The sequence below is a fragment of the Brachyistius frenatus genome, unplaced genomic scaffold (assembly GCF_029030835.1).
Source record: "Brachyistius frenatus isolate BFR_SWC_R1_liver_20210118 unplaced genomic scaffold, ASM2903083v1 Contig_244, whole genome shotgun sequence".
Lineage (NCBI taxonomy): Eukaryota > Metazoa > Chordata > Actinopteri > Embiotocidae > Brachyistius > Brachyistius frenatus.
In genome coordinates, this window is record NW_027210843.1 from 492,501 (window position 1) to 512,867 (window position 20,367).

Below are 20,367 nucleotides of genomic sequence, written 5' to 3' on the forward strand. Positions count from 1 at the left end.
TGTGTGTGTGTGTGTGTGTGTGTGTGTGTTACTGATGTATTTAAACACAGGGTCTTATTTTAGATGTTACATTTTTACACAGTTTTTTGTGAAACTTCATTGATCCATATAAAGTAATCAATCATTCAAACTTTCGAAATGTTTAACGTGTAAATTAAAATTTTATTAGAACTAAAACTGTCCAGATTTACCAAAATAAGAGCCCTGTTGTTAAAAAACTCTTTTCTTGAATGTTTGACCTGCTTATGTAACTGAAACTGACTCAATCACATGAATTTAAAGACATTTATATGTCTTTAAATTAATATTTAGTTGTTTTTTACATTTGAATTTATTTGTAAAAGGTTTTTCTTAAATAAATAGAAAATTCAGAATTTTAATACCAAAAATTTTAAAGCAAAAGAGAATTTGAAGATATTTGCACCCGTTTCAGCCATAATGGTCAAAAATGTTTTAGTGTGTTTGAAGTGTTTCTGCTGCTTCTTTTATTTGAAAGGTTTAAAGCCAAACTATAACATTTTATTTTGAAAATCTTTCCTCTCTGCACGAACAAAAAGTATTTTGACACTTCAGCTGCAATTAAAGTGAAAATGTAAAATCTTTTCTTCTTTTATCAGAACAAAGAAAACACGTCACGAAGACGAGCATCAACAGTCTGACGGACACGTCGCAGTACCATGTGGAGGTGAGAGATGTCACGTGTGATAGCCGTGTTGGACTCTAACGTGTGTTAGCCGTGTTGGACTCTAACATGTGATAGCCGTGTTGGACTCTAACGTGTGTTAGCCGTGTTGGACTCTAACGTGTGTTAGCCGTGTTGGACTCTAACATGTGATAGCCGTGTTGGACTCTAACGTGTGTTAGCCGTGTTGGACTCTAACGTGTGATAGCCGTGTTGGACTCTAACGTGTGATAGCCGTGTTGGACTCTAACGTGTGTTATCCGTGTTTCCTTTCAGCACCTGACGACATTCTTGTTGGACCGTAAAGACGGGATGGTTACCGTGGACGACGGAATCCGCCGGCTCCGCCTCCTGGATGCCAAAGGGAAGGTGTGGACGCAGGAGATGCTGCTGCAGGTGGAGGAGAAGACGGTGAGCCTCATCGACCAGGAGACCAAGGTGAGACGCAACTGGGAAGTTTGATTGACAGCTACACACAATGAGACCACATTTCCCACTAACCCCGTCATTTACTGTTGTTAGCTAGCAGCAGTTTGTTTTGCTGGTGAGAGGAGAGGGGGCGGAGCATTCATGGTTGTAAATGAACACTTATTTTGGGAATAAAATCAGTTTTATTTTGAAAGGGCGACTTTATGATGTCGTACTTCCTTCAGAGTTTCTGTTCACAATGTTTTTTGTGGAAAAAATTGCAAGACTTTTTGCAAAATTTTATGCTCTCGCAAATATTGTGGAGACTGATTGAAGTTGTTGATAACTTAAGAAAATCTTAAATACCGAAGTGAGTTCTTAAAGGAACCTGAAGGAGAAGACTTGAGAGATTTTTGTGATTCAGATTTATTTGAAGGAAAACTTGAAGGTGTTTTGTGGAACTGGCTGCGAGGCTTTAAAGGCTCATGTGACTTCTGACCTCTGACCTCCCGACCCGTGTCTCCTCAGAATGAGCTGGAGAACTTCCCCGTCGGGTCGATCCAGCACTGCCAGGCCGTGATGAACGCATGCAGCTACGACTCCATCTTGGCTCTGGTGTGTAAAGAGTCGGGTCAGAACAAACCGGACCTGCACCTGTTCCAGTGTGACAACATCAAGGTAGGCCGCCTCTGATTGGCCAGAAGATCCTGACCAATAAAAACCCTGAAAACAGATGTAATGTAAACTGTAGAGGACCAAGTTCGGAACCCTGCGGGACTCCACCAGAGGTTTTTACACAGAAACCTGTTTTCTGATCAGATCAATGAAACCAAATTTATATTTTCACATCTTTTATCTGTTAAACACGTAAATAAAACGAGTTTCTGTACCGACAGGCAAATCTGATTCAGGCCGACATAGAAAGTGCCATCATCGATGCCAAAGGCGGGAAAGGGAAGAAGCGGCCAGAGGCTCTGAAGTGAGTCTTCCTCACACTCTTCATCACATCCTGTTTCTCACGCTGGCAGCTGATTGGCTGATCCCCCTCCCCCACCGCCCCCCCCCATCTGTCTGTCTGCAGGATGATCCTGAAGAGTGACGGTATCATCCCCCCGCCCCCCGCCGCTCCCGCCCCTGAACCGCCGCCGCCATCCAATCAGGTGGATGTGAAGAGCCGAGTGGCCGCCTGGTCAGCGTGGACCAATGAGCAACAAGACAGTGAGTGATGTCACCCGGAAAGTAAAAATCAAATAATGAATCTGAGAGTGAAAAGTGTTTTTTTGTGATTGTTGCGATCAAAATGTTTGATTTTGCTGCCGATTTTTTTTTTGTAAAATTGCAAAAGAACATTGCAAATTGAGATTATTTTTAAATACTACCTGATAAAAGAATAAATCTATAATAGATGAGATAATAATCCTGCTGTACATCATAAATATTTGAACTCTGATGTTTTTTATTTATTTATTGAATTTAGAGAACCATGGAGATAAAAGTTAATTATTTATGATACTATTTGATAACCGATTTATTATTATTATTGTTATTATTATTGGTATTAGTATTAGTGTCTTGAGGGGAAACATGAATCAATAAAATAAAATCCTTCCTGATGATGAAACAGATTTAATCTCAGACTTTCATGTGTTAAATGACGACGGTGCCGCTGCTCTCTGTCGCCCCCTGCAGACGAGCGGCGGCAGCTGGCGGAGGATGCGGACGCGAAGGCGGCCTGGGTGGACCGCGACGTAGTGAGTCCCACATCTGTTTTAGATCTGATCCGAGAGCAGCTGCAGGAGGTCGAACGAGTTCACGCAGATTTAATCCCACCGAAGAACGCAATCAGAGTTCGGAAGCTTTGGAGGGAAATCTGATTACGTAAAAGAGAGGCGGGACGACGGAGCGTTTAATCATCCGTCGGAGGAAAAGTCACCTGAAGGAGAATCAATACTTGATTTATTATTTCATCTGCAGCAAATCCTGAATCACATCCTGGACGACATCGAGTTCTTCGTCACCAAACTGCAGAAGGCAGCTGAAGCCTTCAGCGAGCTGTCAAGGAGGAAGAAGAACAAGAAGGGCAAGAAGAAAGGTCCGGGAGGTGAGCTCAGGGCGTCCGTCTGGTGGTGCGTTCAAGGACCGTGAATCTGAAAACAGCATCATCAAATAAACATAGTCTTTAAAAAGATCAAATATGATAGAAAAGTTGTAGTCAAAATTAAACGATGACATAAGTGCATATTAATCTCAATTTGCTGAGTCATAGTGTCCCATAAACATGGCTCAGATATTTACAGATTCAAAACAATCTCCTCTACATTATTATAAAAATAAATCTCTGCTGATGATATTTAATGGTGAGATACATGTCAAATTATTTTTTTTTATCTAAAAAGGCTGACATTAACAATCTGTAAATTTGATCAGAATAGATGATGACAGGTTTAGATCGCCTGAACTGTTCTGTAAAAAGCAAGTTATGACATGAATGTTTGTCTCCAACGATGACCTGCTCTCACCTGTCTGTCCACCAGAGGGCGTCCTGACACTCCGCTCCAAACCTCCTGGCGAGGACGAGTTCGTGGACTGTCTGCAGAAGTTCAAACACGCCTTCAACCAGCTGGTACTTCCTGCTTCACACTTCCTGCTGAGTCCTTAACGATTAATTATTGATCAGGAATTATTTCTGTCAGAGCCGCAGATCATTATTATTGATACAAATATCCTTCCCAGTCTCAGAGTCATCAGATGTCTGCTAGGTAGGTAGGTAGGTAGGTAGGTAGGTAGGTATTTACTTTATTAATCCCGAGGGGAAATTTTTTTCGCTACAGCAGCATACAGAAGCAATAAGATAATAATAGAAATAATAGAATAAAATAATAGAATAGAATAGAATAATAGAAAAGCAATAAAATAGCAGTAAATAGCAGTAAAAAATATAAATATAAAATATAAAATGCACACAGTTTATACAGTACATTATATATCTATATATATTATATACAAACAAACCAAGAAACACAGTCAACAGTGTTATTGTACTGTGATGGATTTTGCCAGAGGTGAGTTATTGTACAGTCTTATTGCAGTGGGCAGGAATGATCTCCTGTATCTGGAATGATCTCCTGTATCAGGAATGATCTCCTGTATCAGGAATGATCTCCTGTATCTGGAATGATCTCCTGTATCAGGAATGATCTCCTGTATCAGGAATGATCTCCTGTATCTGGAATGATCTCCTGTATTCAGGAATGATCTCCTGTATCTGGAATGATCTCCTGTATCAGGAATGATCTCCTGTATCTGGAATGAGGAATGATCTCCTGTATCTGGAATGATCTCCTGTATCTGGAATGAGGAATGATCTCCTGTATCTGGAATGATCTCCTGTATCTGGAATGATCTCCTGTATCAGGAATGATCTCCTGTATCTGGAATGATCTCCTGTATCTGGAATGATCTCCTGTATCTGGAATGATCTCCTGTATCAGGAATGATCTCCTGTATGTGGAATGATCTCCTGTATCAGGAATGATCTCCTGTATCAGGAATGATCTCCTGTATCAGGAATGATCTCCTGTATCAGGAATGATCTCCTGTATGTGGAATGATCTCCTGTATCAGGAATGATCTCCTGTATCTGGAATGAGGAATGATCTCCTGTATCTGGAATGATCTCCTGTATCTGGAATGAGGAATGATCTCCTGTATCTGGAATGATCTCCTGTATCTGGAATGATCTCCTGTATCTGGAATGATCTCCTGTATCTGGAATGATCTCCTGTATCTGGAATGATCTCCTGTATCTGGAACGATCTCCTGTATCTGGAATGATCTCCTGTATCAGGAATGATCTCCTGTATCTGGAATGATCTCCTGTATCTGGAATGATCTCCTGTATCTGGAATGATCTCCTGTATCTGGAATGATCTCCTGTATCTGGAATGATCTCCTGTATCAGGAATGATCTCCTGTATCTGGAATGATCTCCTGTATCAGGAATGATCTCCTGTATCTGGAATGATCTCCTGTATCAGGAATGATCTCCTGTATCAGGAATGATCTCCTGTATCTGGAATGATCTCCTGTATCTGGAATGATCTCCTGTATCAGGAATGATCTCCTGTATCTGGAATGATCTCCTGTATCAGGAATGATCTCCTGTATCAGGAATGATCTCCTGTATCTGGAATGATCTCTTATATCTGTCCTTGTGACAGCGGAGCTGGAGGAGTCTTTTGGAGAACGTCCTCCTCTGTCCCTGCAGCAGGTGGAGAGGGTGGACAGGATTATCCAATATGGACAATAGTTTGTTCAGCGTCCTCCTCTCCACCACCTTTTCCAGACTATCTAGTTTGTAGCCGATGATGGAGCCGGCCTTCTTAACCAGCTTGTTAAGTCTGTTGGTGTCTCCGGCTCCAATGCTGCTCCCCCAGCAGACCCCAGCGAAGTACAGTTCACTGGCCACAACAGATGGTAGAACATCTCCAACATCTTGCTGCACACATTGAAGGATCGAAGTTTCCTCAAGAAAAAGAGTCGACTCATCACCTTCTTGTAGACAGCGTTGATGTTGGTCTTCCAGTTCAGTCTGTTGTCATGGAGACACCAGGTACTTGTACTCCTCCACCATGTCCACCTCCTCTCCCAGAACTCTCAGTTTAGCTCATTTGACCTCTCCAGGTTCCCCCTGGTTGTCTCTCTCTCTCCCCTTGAACCCAGTAATCTCCTTCACACCTCCCTCACATTGTTCTGCTGGAGTTTGGCCTCCAGCTTCCTCCTGTAGGAGTCCTTGCACTCCCTCATCTTCTCCTTCAGGTGGCGCTGCACTCTCCTGAGCTCCTCCCTGTCCCCAGACCTGAAGGCTGCTTTCTTCTTATTAAGAAGCACCTTCAGGTCCCTGGTGATCCACGGTTTATTGTTGGGGAAGCATTTTACAGTCCAGGATGGTACGGTGGTGTGTTCACAGAATTTAATGTATTCTGTGATACAGTCCGTCCTGCTGTTGATGTCCTCCCCATGTGGTCCACACAGCACGTCCCAGTCCGTGGACCCAAAGCAGTCCTGCAGGGCGTCTTTAGCCTCCTGTGTCCACCTCCTCACAGTCCTGGTGGACACAGGCTGCCTCTGCACCAGGGGGACATACCTGGGAGTCAGCAGGACCAGGTTGTGGTCTGATCTACCAAGGGGGGTGGGGCAGTAGTACTGTATGCATCCATGGCATTAGCATACAGGAGGTCCAGAGTTTTATTACTGCTATGGTGGCCCTGAAGGTCAAAACACAAAAACAATTCACTCAATATGAAAAGACAAGTTTAATTTGGTGAATTGTTTTTATGTTTTGACCTTCAGGGCCTCCGTAGTTTGATCCTGAAACACATTTGTGGACCTTCAGAACCGGCTCAGTGTGTGTGTGTGTGTTTCGTTCTGACCTGCAGGGGCAGCTGAAGGACCACATCCAGAACCCAAGCGCCGTGGAGCTGGTCCACTTCCTGTTTACTCCTCTCAGGATGGTAAAACACTGCTGATGCTTTTATTTAGGATTCTACAAAAAATTATGAATTTATAACTTTATTTTGAAGAACAAATCAGACGTTTTATTCTGCTCCTCCTCCTCCTACAACACCCCCCCACCACACACACACACACACACACACACACACACACACACACACACACACACACACACACACACACACACACACACACACACACACACACACACACACACACACAGGTGATCCAGACCTCCAGTGTGGATCTTGCCCGTAGTGTTGTGGTTCCTCTTCTGACCAGAGAGTCCATTGACTTCCTCCATTCTTCCGGAACAGCAGAAGAGCGCCACCTGTGGGTTTCTCTGGGAGAAGGATGGACCAGATGCAGGTGAGACCGTGTCGGTTCTAACGGAGCGGCCCGGTTCTGTTGGTGCTGTTCCTCTGATGTTCTGATGTTCTCCAGGTTGGAGTGGCCGAAGGACCACTACTTCCCTCCATGTGTTCTGCGGTTCCGTGACCGATGGGAACCTCCCGTGTTGCCGGCGGCGACTCCCAGTCGAGAACAGGAAGTGACCCAGCTGGCCGAAAGTCTCGCCGACGTCCAGAGACACGAGGATCTGCGTCTGCGGCTCGCGCAGGAGGTCCGACACTGGTTCTGGTTCTGCAGATGATACCCGTGGTGACGGTGACACGCTGTCTTCACGTGTTGTGTTTTTAATGTGGCGTGTTTCTCTCCATGTACAGCAGGTGGCGCTGCAGAGGTTCCCTCCAGCCGACGGGTACGCGCTCGCCAACACCCCCTACAAACGCATGCAGCTGCTGGACCAGGACGCGGCCGTGGCGGCGTTCAAACAGGCCGTCAGCCGCCATGTGGACCGGTAACTCAGGTCACATGATGCCCTGGAGAACCGCCCACTCTGTCCGACCTATTGAAGCCTCGCAGCGCTTTACTCACCAGAGGACATATTAAATACATACATGTTGAAAATAACAAGAATAACAAAAATAATAATGATACATTAAATAAAGATGGTATTTTTTATTTAAAAAACAAACAAATAATGAAAATAATATAAATATTATAAGATAATTATCATAATTATAACAATAATAAAAATTCAGCAGTAAATAGATTAAAAAATAAACAAATATAGAAACTAATTCATATGGAATTCATTTTTTATACCTTTATTTTTGTTCTTTATATAAACAAATGAGTTTGAGGTTGATTCATGAATAAGAACTTATAAATAGATAAATACCTGTTTGGAATTTAATGATTAATATGTTTGTTATTATTTTCACTTAATTTCTTATACTTATTTATTTCTGTATTTATACATTTTTATTGATTTCACAGATGCAGAAAAACAAAGTGGATCATCTGAAACGTTGAACTACATTTATTTATACGTCATCATCTGTATTTATTATAATTTATAGATTAACGTATTGATTTATTTACCCTCTTCAGTATTAATATTTTAATTGGTGAGTAAAACGTTCTTCTGCTTCCTTCATCAACGTTCTTTTTCTTGATTTTACTCGTCTGATTTGCAGCTTTAAACCTAAAAATGAAACTTTCTTCAGACGTTTATTCTTCTGAATTCTGATTTGTTTCTATCGACTCGTTTTATCTTTAAACTTCACGTTTCCCTCTCAGCAGTCTGATCTCCCGGTGGGACGTTTCTCCACGGCTGTAAAAACATCAGACATCACTCCATATTCATCCAGATTATCACTTTAAATAATCCACGTTCTCTACATTCACTGTGATTTTTGTTTTTCACTTCAGTTTGTGAACAGATTGTTTAAAAGGTATTTTAAGTTCAATTTAAAGAGTTTTTAAATGGATTCATTTTTGGTTTTCATCAGATTTCTGCACATTTTTGGAACATTTTACATAGAAAATTGCATACTTTTAAAGTTTTACACAAACTTCCAGAAAACGCTACATGAATGTAAATCCGGGTGTCGTCTGCATAGCGGCGGAGAATAACGCAGCGTTTCCTCAGAAGTTCCCCAAATGAATCATTTTCAGGGTTAAATTGATGTTTGTTTTGATTTGTTTTTTGTGCTGTATTTATATTGACGATGTGTTTCTGAAGCTTCGACATGGACGGCCGAGGATCCCAGAAACTGTTTGCCAAATCTAAATATGACTTTGAGGCGAGAAACAACACGGAGCTGTCGGTCTTCAAAGACGAGGTTGTCGAGGTAAAACAGCACATTTTATAAAATGTCTTCACTTCTGATTTATTCATTTCATACTTTGGTACATTAGTATTTATTGTATTTTCAAAACAAAGTGAACGTTTTCCTTCTTCAGTGGCACGTCAGTGATTTAAAAAATATGATGCAGCAGTTGTTTTTCTGCATGTTTACACTTTATTTACAGGCAGTTTATACATAAACACACTGAATTATGATGTTTGATTATTTACCTGCCGCTGTCTGGTCCCTGATCCTCGTCTGTCAGGTTCTGGACGACAGGAAGCAGTGGTGGAAGGTCCGTAACGGCTGCGGGGCATCCGGCTACGTGCCAAACAACATCCTGGAGATCACCAAAGCGGTGGACGTAACGGGCCGCGGAGAGCCCGTCTACAGCCACACTATACAGGTACCGAGCACGCAGCGCCATCGTGTCACTTCCTGTTCCATCACCCTCTCACTTCCTCTTCCATCACTGTCTCATGTTTTATCTCTGATTGGTTCAAGCTTATGATGCCAAAGAAGGAATTTGAGATGTTTAAGGTAGGACGAGTCGGGCTGTGTGCTTTTAGTTTGAAATGTTGACTCCAGTAGTTTTTGACTTCCTGCTGTTTGCTGTGCTGCAGATCTTAAAGGAACAGTCCCACATGTTGGAGAATGATGTCACGTGGATTTAGCAGCCGTTAGCGTTAGCTAATTTGGAGTTGATTTATAATTGAACGCTTGTTTCCATCCAAGACATCATACAGACGGTGGCTCACGGCTGATGTAGTTTTTATTCGGTTTTTATTTCACTTTATTCAAGTAACTTAATGTGTTTCAACGTAGAAAGTAAAAGATTATATTTACAACACATTGTCAGTTTATTGAAAATTCTGCTCCAGCATTTTCAGAGATGTACATTTTTGATTAATTTTTTTTTATCATTAATTAATCTTTAATTAATTAAACGTATTCAGCTGTAAAATTTCTGAAAATATGAACTTGTTGTATTAAATTTTTGATATAACTAAGCGTCAAACTGACATCTTCAGATCAAACAGTCCAAAACAGTTTTATTTTACTCTGTAAAAGAAAAGAAGCTGAAAATATCAAACATTTTACAGTTTTTGTTCAGAAAATGCCAAAGAAATTATATATTATGAAAATGTTGTCAACTTAATGTTAGTTAGTTGTGGTTTAAACTGTGTTTTTGTTTTTACATCACGGTTTAACATTTACAACAACGTCTCAATAAAATGACATTTTATTCACACAGTAGCTTGATGCTAAGCTAGGCTAACCGTGACAGCTAGCAGGAATATTTCACTGAATGCAGGACTGTTCTTTTAAATGGTTTTCTAGGGTCAGGTGTGTATTTTTAGTGAACTAAACTAGAAGCTCTGTCAAAATGTTGTTGCTCGGTCTCATCACCTCCGTCTTTACGTTTCAGCAACTGCTGGGAGAGTTGAACGAGGTAAACAACAACAAACAAACATCCTGGAAATACACTTTATTCTGAAGGTCTGAAATATTTGGACAGAGGCTCAGTTTGTTTGAGACGTAATATATCCTTATCATTATTACTATAAATAATGCGACCATAATATACTCAATATGATGCTTTAGCATGGTAGCACGCTAAGGTTAGCATTACAATAGTTTCACACCCACAAGTTTTTATCATGTTCAGTTAAATTGTAAAAACATATTGACATGCTAACAGTTTTAACCCAAAAGTTAAATTTAGTTGTTATCACATTAAAATAAGTTCAAAGTCTAAAGTCTCTGTTCAACTTCCTTCAGACTGAAACTCAGCAGGACTTTCAAAATAAAATGTGTGAATTAAAACGGTCCCCTGCAGAAACAAACCACGAGGACGGACTTTGTCCCCAGTAAACCCGTTGCCACGCCGATGCCCCCGGCCCCCACGCCGCCCCCTCCCGCCCCCGCCAGGCTCCCCACGCCGCCGCTGCCTCCTCCGGCCGCCGAGCCCGCCAAGCCGGCCGGCGTCGGCGCCATCAGCCGCCAGAACAGCAGCACGGCCAGCGACACCAACAGCGTCGCCATGAGGGAACCGAGCGGCCAGCGAGCCGCCGGCGGACGTCAGTCAATCATCACACCAACTAAATAAGATGTTCAACTAAGAAACACGTCTTCTCAACCTGTCGATTCTGAAACTTACTTGAGGAAACCAAAAACAATAAAGTTTTATTTTCCTACATTTCAAGAAGATACTTATAAAATTTCATAAATGCAGTCAAGAAATTTTTACAACAAATGTGCAAAATTCATATTTTAAAGAATAATGTGAAGTCAGGAAAAGTTGCATACTTAAAAAAATTCTGAAATATGAACTTTATTCTCGAAATATTCTTTTTGTAACTTCAGTCTTCATTCTTGAAACTTACAAATTTTCTGTGATTCAAATGATTTAATCTAATTTGATCTTAAATTCTTTATTTATGTAGATTTTTTTTAAATAATCAGGATATTTTTTATGGTAACGTTTAACTTAATTAATTACTTTATTACTATTTAAACTTTTTAGACTATTCTCCAGTTTTTTCTGAAAACATTATTCCAATTTTTGTCAATTATTTTTTCAAAATATTTAACCATTTTAGTGTTGTTTATTAAATATTAAATATGATATATATTATTATTGAAATATTAAGTCCATACTTTATATTTCAGCTTTATTCTGAAAATATTCAGCCTTTTTGTAAGTTTTGACTTCATTCTTGAAAGATTTCATCTTCCTCCTCGTAATATCAGCACGTTTATATTTTTGTTTTTGTATTAATGAAAGTAAACGAGATAAATATGAAGCCACCATGTTTGCGTGTTTCCTGCTGACTGACCTCTGGTGGTGTTTTGGGGCTCCTGCAGGCAGGAAGTCCAACATGGAGGAGGTCCAGGACGAGTTGATGCACCGACTGACTTTGGGTCGTAGCGCTCAGAAGAAGTTTCCGGTTCCGAGTCGCAGCAGCAGCCAAACGGCCGTCAGCATCACGTACGACTCGAGTCCGGACGACGTCAGAACCTGGTTGGAGGCCAAAGGCTTCAGCCCCGTGTGAGTCTCACTTCAAACCTCCTCCCAGTTATATTTAGTGCTGTATATTATATTTAATATCCCTGTATATCATATTTAATGCTGTATATTATATTTAATATCCCTGTATATTATATTTAATATCCCTGTATATTATATTTAATATCCCTGTATATCATATTTAATGCTGTATATCATATTTAATGCTGTATATTATATTTAATATCCCTGTATCTCATATTTAATATCCCTGTATACCATATTTAATATCCCTATATATATATCTTATTTAATATCCCTGTATACCATATTTAATATCCCTATATATATATCTTATTTAATATCCCTGTATATCATATTTAATGCTGTATATTATATTTAATGCTGTATACCATATTTAATATCCCTGTATATCATATTTAACGCTGTATATTATATTTAAAATCCCTGTATATCATATTTAATGCTGTATATCATATTTAATGCTGTATATTATATTTAATATCCCTGTATATCATATTTAATGCTGTATATGTCCCTGCTGTGTGCCCGTGGGGGTGCAGTACCATCACCAGCCTGGGCGTCCTGACCGGAGCTCAGCTCTTCTCCCTCAACAAGGAGGAGCTGAAGACGGTTTGTCCTGACGACGGCGCTCGAGTCTTCAGTCAGGTCACCGTGCAGAAGGCGGCGCTGGAGGTGAGTGACGGGAAAACACCTGAAAACTACACTCATCAAGTCTCAGACAGGCGGCTGCTTCTGGAAAAACGTATTAAAACATTTAAAAACATCAGAAACTGAAGAACGACATGCAAAAATACAAAAAAAAACAAAGAGGGAGCAATTTGACTCAGACTGAAGAAAAACATAATATCTACAGAATAAATAGGTAATTTAGCAGAACAAAGTTTGAATATTTTCAAAATAAAGCTGGATATCCGAGAGGTACAATAATTACAGAATAAATTTTTATTAAGAATAAAACCTTTATAATTCAAACGATAGTTTAAAATTGTTGTTATTTGAAGATTCAAGTTGTAATATTCAGATTCCTGATAATCTCTAGTAGTAATATTTTGTGAAAACAGTTATTATTTTGAGAATATATTTTTAATATTTCAAGAATACAGTTGAAATGTTTGGAGATTAAAGTTCTGACATTTATAAAATAAATGTGAAATTCAACAATAGTTTGAATAATTTAGGAATACGTTTTTGTTTAAATATTTTCAGAATAAAGTTTGAATATTCAGAGAATTAATCTTTTCACATTAAAGCCAGTATTTTGAGTTTTCAGACATATTTTACGAACATAATAATCAGACAATAAAATCACAAATTGGAATAAAACCTTTATATTTCTACATTATATTTGTTTTGCGTTTTCACATTTTGAGAGTAAAGTTGTAATATTCAGAGAATGAAGTCTTAATTTTAAAATACAGTCCGTTTTACTGTCAGTTGGTCTTCAGGGGAGTTTTTTTATATTAATATTATTTATTGGTTATTATTGTTTTTTTAATTTTTTTTTATTGGACCGTGTTGTTGTTTGGTCGAGCTTCCAGCCAGCTGATTGGTCGATCAGACAAACCAGAGCAGCAGCAAACAGACGAGCTGAAAGACACTCGATCGACTTCAGAAGGAAAAAGTGATTTATTTCAGATCTGATTTTATTGATCACATGAACGGAGATCAAACTGTGGAGTTACAACAGCTTCAGTTAATAATCTCAGGAAGTTATAGATTTTAGAAAACGATTTATTAAAATATTCTGAGACATCAGAGATCTACATTTTTAGTCAGTTTGTCCACCAGAGGGTGCCGACATCCTGATTTTCAGACTGTAAAACTTCTCGAACACCCCAGTGGTGATTATTTATGCTTTAAAGTTAAATAACGAATAATTAAAATGTTAGTGTCATAAAACATATTATGCAGCAGCAGCTGTTTGTGCCTGATTCTACTTTCCTCCATTTAACAACTTCTAATACTATAAACTGAACAATTAGTTGTTTAAAAACATACATTATTCAATTTATTCACCTGCGTGGAAATATAGATCAATAAATATACCATTTCTTTGGAAAACAATTATTATTATTATTATAATTATTTTTGATTTAATAGTAAATTATTTTTTTGTGGTGAAAGAAATTCTGGAAAAATTTTTCATTGATTTTTATTTCAATGTCAACAGGAAAACAAACTATACAAAATAAATTTACAGTTTTTATTAATAAGTAAAATAAAACCTTATAAACATTAAAAACAAAATATTTTACTACATAATTAAACATTTAGAAACATATTTTTTTTCTTGAGGATATTTTTATTAAATATAAAACAGCAGCAGCTTTTATAAACTTCTAATTTCACATATTTGCAGCTGATAAATTGTCGATAATTCTGAGAGCTGCATTTGTTGGAAGAAGACTTTAGTTCTAGTTTAACTTGTTTCCATGGAAACAGACACGCAGTAGGTGGCGCTGCTGCACAGACGGAGGTAAACTCCAGCAGCACCAGTGTCTCAGTGAACTGAATGTTCAAACAGGGACGAGGACACTGCGTCCTCCTCCTCAGGAGCAGCGTCCTCCTGAGGAGTGCCTCCTGCTGAGGAGTGTCCTCCTCCTCCTCCTCCTCCTCCTCCTCCTCCTGTGTTGGTCTTCCACGGTTCTGGTGTTTGGTGTCTGTTTCCATCTGCAGGTTTTCTTCTGAGCCTCCTTTGATCTTCTGACTGTATCTGCGTTGTTCAGGTATCGTCTTCACGTCAACGCGTTCACCGCTTCGTTCTGCCGGCCGCGACGTCTCCAAAGGACTCCGTCACATTTCATCTTCTGCTTGAGTCGTGAATCTGATGACTTCGACTGGATGAATTGACACCAATGACCTTTTGACCTTTGACTTGATGTTACTTCACGTCTTTCCGGAGCCAAAAAGATTTTCTAAAAACTTGTAGAGCCGATCAGTTTTTCATTTTGCCAGCAGACATCTGACAGCGTTGTTCGATTTGGTTGTCGGCGGTCCTGATTTCGGACTTTATTTGAGGAGGACGCTCCGTCTTTAGTTCAGACTTCTTGACTTGGAAATCAGAAGTTAGCCTGATCTGGTTTGGGACACGACTCGGACACCAACCAGCCTCTTCCACTGAACACTCGTTTGTCTCGTGTCCAAGAACCCTCTTTAACTTTGGACTCGTTGGTCTCTGGTTTGTACTTTGGTCCACGAACGAGGACCCGGCGTACCCAACGAGCCCCCGGATCAGGACCTGTTAGACTAAATTTGGGAGACTCCAGATTTTAGACGAACCGTCTGAACAAACAACTTGTTTTGACTCGGGGACCAATCAGCTCCCTGATTTAAGACTGCAATCTTAATGTGGTTTTACTGACGTCAGTCTTATTGACTTACCTGTCTTGAGTTTGGGTTTGTTGGCCTCAAGACAAATTTGTCCCAATTTGGGACTCGACATTGGGACCTTAAAGAGGAACTTGTTTATCTTGACTACAGACCAAGAAGCTTCCTTAACTCGGGACTTTTGGTCTCGTCTTTACTTTGGTCCACAAACTACGACCAAGTTCATTTTTAAAATAACAAGATAAAAGTCTTGACTAAGTCCTTGTTGTCTTGAATTCGGGGTCAGAGGCGTCTTTAACTTGAGACTTTTGGTCTCGACTCAGGACTGTAATTCTGGTTGTGTTGGTCCTGATTGGAGAATTGACTGAAGGACCAACTTTTCTTTACTTTGGTCCACAAATTAAGACCAACAAGTCGTTTGAAGATCAATCAATAGGTACCTGGTTCCTGACTTTAGACTCGACTCCGACCTGTTCGCTGTGACTTGATTCCTTCTTGTCCTGATTTGACTCGAGGACCAACAAAGTCCCTTCGACTCATCAGTCTTGACTCAGAACCTGAGACTTCCTGTTGATTTTGTTTTTCATTAAATTTCTCTTGAATCTATTTTTCGTGACTCCGGCCGTCAGAACGAAGCTCCGAACGTTTCTTAGCAGCATTTTAAGGTAGCGCCAGTATTTGTCTTCCTGCTGTCCTCCTTAAACTCCCTGAATGCACTACGTCACACTTCCTGTTGACCTCTGACCCCGCCTCCCCCTAGAGTTAGCTTAGCTTTGATTAGCGGTCCGCTAACACTACGCTCACTGTTCAGTAATAGGAGTCATTTTATGGGTCTGTTTACAGTTGTGGTTTTATTTCTGTAGATTTTTCCCATAATTCCTTTTATTCCGTCACAGTTTAAGTTTCATTTCCTTCTTCAACATGTGAACAGAAGTTTCAGAAAATGTTTTTTAATCTTGTTTTATTTACTGATAGATTTAATCTGGAGTCTCATCAGCTGCTGAAAACGGACGACAGCTGTTCAGATATTTGTAGAAATTCACTTTATTTGTTTAATATGAACAATTCATTCAAAAGTTAGAAATATTTCCTGGATGTAGTTTTACAGTGTTGACAGCAGAAGGTTTTATTGATGAGTCATGTTGGATTTGACCTGAACAGCTTCTCACCTGTAGCTGGTTGCACAAAGGTCAGAGGTCAGCTTCAGTCAGGAAACAAAGAAACTACAAAATAAAAGTTCAACCAAAGGAGACACTCATCAATAAATAAACATAAATAAATTCCGCTTTGAAATAATCTGATTAATAAAAAACTGAAGATATTTTGACAGTTTTTAAAATATATTTATAAACTGCATCTCTACAGTTTTACATAAATAGAGTATATATACAGTAAGTATGTGCATGCAAATGTAAAACTGCAGGAATGTATCGATAAATTAATAATTAAATGTTAATTATTTCTGTATTTATTTGAGCAGGTTTTATGAATCAGTTTGTTGACTCATTGATTAATAATTCAGTTTTATTTGAATTTAAATGCTCCAGACCATATGTTGGTCAAACTCTGATGTTTGTGCAGCCGGTTGGCTCCGCCCTCAGTTTCCCAGCATGCCCTTTGGCCCTCACTGTAGATGTTTTCATCCACCTGCTCTTTGCAGCTTGCAGCAGCAGCGGCGCCCCCCAGAGGTCGGTTTCAGACATGAAGCTACAGCACACGCTCAGTAGAGTTTAATGTAGACTGAAGGAGACTCTCAGGGTGAAACTTCACGAGTCATGAAACAGTGGATCTGTCTGTGAGTCATGAAACAGTGGATCTGTCTGCTGAGTCATGAAACAGTGGATCTGCTGAGTCATGAAACAGTGGATCTGTGCTGAGTCATGAAACAGTGGATGTGTCTGTGAGTCATGAAACAGTGGATCTGTCTGCTGAGTCATGAAACAGTGGATCTGCTGAGTCATGAAACAGTGGATCTGTCTGTGAGTCATGAAACAGTGGATCTGTCTGCTGAGTCATGAAACAGTGGATCTGTCTGCTGAGTCATGAAACAGTGGATCTGCTGAGTCATGAAACAGTGGATCTGTGCTGAGTCATGAAACAGTGGATCTGTCTGCTGAGTCATGAAACAGTGGATCTGCTGAGTCATGAAACAGTGGATCTGTCTGCTGAGTCATGAAACAGTGGATCTGCTGAGTCATGAAACAGTGGATCTGTGCTGAGTCATGAAACAGTGGATCTGTGCTGAGTCATGAAACAGTGGATCTGCTGAGTCATGAAACAGTGGATCTGCTGAGTCATGAAACAGCTGAGATGAAACAGTGGATCTGCTGAGTCATGAAACAGTGGATCTGTCATGAAACAGTGGATCTGCTGAGTCATGAAACAGTGGATCTGTCTGCTGAGTCATGAAACAGTGGATCTGCTGAGTCATGAAACAGTGGATCTGCTGAGTCATGAAACAGTGGATCTGTCTGCTGAGTCATGAAACAGTGGATCTGCTGAGTCATCCTGCTGTAAATACAGAAGTATATAAACCCTTCAAGAGTCTCCTGAGATCTGAATTTACTTTTTATATTTGTTTTCTAACAGTTTGTCTCTACTTTGTTCCCTTCCTGTTTATCTCCTCTTCATCATCTCTTCTTCATCACTTCCTCTCCTCTTCCTCCTCTTCCTCTCCTGCAGAGGAGTTCAGGCTCTGAGCTGCAGGAGATCATGAGGAGGCGACAGGAGAAACTGGCAGCGAGCACCTGTGATTCAGGGGTGGAGTCTTTTGATGAAGGCAGCAACCACTGATCTCCTCCTCCTCCTCCACCTCTTCCTTCCTCCTCTTCCTCTTCCTCCTCAGGCGGCGGCTGACCGTGCAGAGTTCGTGGAGATCATGCGTCGCAGGCAGGAGCTCCTCAGCTCATCGCCGTAGTAACAGAACCTCCGGACTCAGAACTTTCTGCTGAAGCTCCGTCAACACTTTGGACTCATTTGTTGTACGAAGTGAGTAAAAGCTGCTCGGTATTACCGTCTGGTGACCTTCAGGTGACCTTCAGTGTTACCGTCTGGTGACCTTCAGTGTTACCTTCAGTGACCTTCAGGTGACCTTCAGTGTGACCTTCTGGTGACCTTCAGTGTTACCGTCTGGTGACCTTCAGTGTTACCGTCTGGTGACCTTCAGGTGACCTTCAGTGTTACCGTCTGGTGACCGGCAGGTGACCCGCAACACAAACCAATGTTTTCCTCTAACAGACGGATTAATGTATGTTTCAGATTCTCATGTTCAGGATATTAATTCATTTTAAGGTTTAATAAATTAACTTTTAACTGATAGAATTGATCAACTGAAAAACAAAGGACTTTATAATAATCTCTAATTTATGGACGATACAGAGCTTTAGATGATCACAAAGAAACACGTTTATTATATTGAACACGTTTTTTGCACAACAGAAATACTCATTTAAATGTTTTTCTGCTGCAGTTGAAAAGTTCAACCAGTGAAGTGATTCAGTTTTTATTGGCTGATTAAATAATTCTGTGTAGAGACACTAAAACTCTGAGATGAAATGAATGTGTTTTTCTTTAAGCCCCGCCCACAGCGACAGGTGGCCTCATTAGTCATTTTACATCATCAGGAGTCATCAACTTTTCAAGCTAATTAGTCGGCTGAGAAAGCCCAAAATAATCTAATATTTTACATCAGTTTCGCGCGACAATACAAAATAGAAACGTCTTTAACTAAAATGATCAATTATAAAAAGAAAAAAAAAAATTCTCGTAAAAAAAAAAGGTGCTCTGTTAGCGTCAGTAGAAACCAGGTCAAATAAAAGCCGGTAAAACTCGTGTTTCTCCACCAGCTGAAAGCGACTTTAAGCTAAAAGTCAGAAAACGATTGAAGGAGTTTTCAGTCGCGAGAAGACGAGTTCGTATTTTCAACGTTTGTCCTGTAAAACATTTTTTTCAATAATAATAATAATTTCAATGTTAAATTCTTCATGTTCACATTTTTTGTTGACATGGTAAATTTGAATTAAAAATAAATAAATAAATAACCTGAACCGGAAGCCTTCGTAAGAACAACGTGTTTTTGTCATAGCGTTCGCGGCTAACCCGTGACGTGGTGTTTACAGCCTGTAGCTCTACGTGAGCGCTGGAATACGACGCTAACGTTAAAACGCTGCTGTCAGTTGACTAATGGGATAAAATACTGAAAACCTGCTGCTGAAACTTTAAATTCTCCGGTTTTGCCAGCGAATCAGACGTTGATCTAAACTCTTCCTCCTGATGATGACGACTGATGAAGAGTTTGGTTGATAAATCAGTAAAAACATTTATTTAAAACACTAATTTAACAGAGTAACATTAACTCACTACTTTGCTTAACGACAATGTTTTTTACTCACCGGTTACTTCCTGCACAGGACCTTCACAATAAGAGTTTTTCTGTCCTGGAAGACTTTTAATGTGAAAAACCTGCAGAAAGAGTTACTACAAAAACTTTTGGAGCGGAAGTGACTGTTAAGAACGAGCAGATTGGTGAGTTTATCATATTTTAGACGACATACTATAGTGTGACTTTTTTATCATATTTTAGACGACATACTATAGTGTGACTTTTTTATCATATTTTAGACGACATACTATAGTATGACTTTTTTATCATATTTTAGACGACATACTATAGTACTATAGTGTGACTTTTTTATCATATTTTAGACGACATGCTATAGTATGACTTTTTTATCATATGACTTTTTTATCATATTTTAGACGACATACTATAGTGTGACTTTTTTATCATATTTTAGACGACATGCTATAGTATGACTTTTTTATCATATTTTAGACGACATGCTATAGTGTGACTTTTTTATCATATTTTAGACGACATGCTATAGTGTGACTTTTTTATCATATTTTAGACGACATGCTATAGTGTGACTTTTTTATCATATTTTAGACGACATGCTATAGTGTGACTTTTTTATCATATTTTAGACGACATACTATAGTGTGACTTTTTTTTTATCATATTTTAGACGACATACTATAGTGTGACTTTTTTTATCATATTTTAGACGACATGCTATAGTATGACTTTTTTATCATATTTTAGACGACATGCTATAGTATGACTTTTTTTATCATATTTTAGACGACATGCTATAGTGTGATTTTTTTTTATCATATTTTAGACG

The 20,367-nt window shown here is 39.5% G+C and overlaps 1 protein-coding gene across 4 annotated transcripts in view; it reads left to right on the forward strand.

The window, feature by feature from the left end:
* Positions 1 to 18,239, forward strand: part of eps8a (EGFR pathway substrate 8a, signaling adaptor) — a 32,000-nt gene extending 13,761 nt beyond the window's left edge. Inside the window, exons 4-22 of one of the 4 annotated variants that reach the window (XM_069720609.1) lie at positions 618 to 685; positions 959 to 1,120; positions 1,619 to 1,768; positions 1,987 to 2,069; positions 2,172 to 2,308; positions 2,780 to 2,841; positions 3,065 to 3,191; positions 3,625 to 3,713; positions 6,529 to 6,603; positions 6,828 to 6,973; positions 7,049 to 7,226; positions 7,330 to 7,463; positions 8,694 to 8,802; positions 9,065 to 9,205; positions 10,229 to 10,252; positions 10,640 to 10,880; positions 11,668 to 11,851; positions 12,394 to 12,526; positions 17,864 to 18,239. In XM_069720609.1, coding sequence (XP_069576710.1) covers positions 618 to 685; positions 959 to 1,120; positions 1,619 to 1,768; positions 1,987 to 2,069; positions 2,172 to 2,308; positions 2,780 to 2,841; positions 3,065 to 3,191; positions 3,625 to 3,713; positions 6,529 to 6,603; positions 6,828 to 6,973; positions 7,049 to 7,226; positions 7,330 to 7,463; positions 8,694 to 8,802; positions 9,065 to 9,205; positions 10,229 to 10,252; positions 10,640 to 10,880; positions 11,668 to 11,851; positions 12,394 to 12,526; positions 17,864 to 17,974 — 2,354 coding nt within the window. In that variant the 3' untranslated portion in view covers positions 17,975 to 18,239. The remainder of the gene's footprint in view (positions 1 to 617; positions 686 to 958; positions 1,121 to 1,618; positions 1,769 to 1,986; positions 2,070 to 2,171; positions 2,309 to 2,779; positions 2,842 to 3,064; positions 3,192 to 3,624; positions 3,714 to 6,528; positions 6,604 to 6,827; positions 6,974 to 7,048; positions 7,227 to 7,329; positions 7,464 to 8,693; positions 8,803 to 9,064; positions 9,206 to 10,228; positions 10,253 to 10,639; positions 10,881 to 11,667; positions 11,852 to 12,393; positions 12,527 to 17,863) is intronic. The other 3 variants (XM_069720612.1, XM_069720610.1, XM_069720611.1) reach the window with 3 other exon arrangements.
* Positions 18,240 to 20,367: the final 2,128 nt, after the last annotated feature.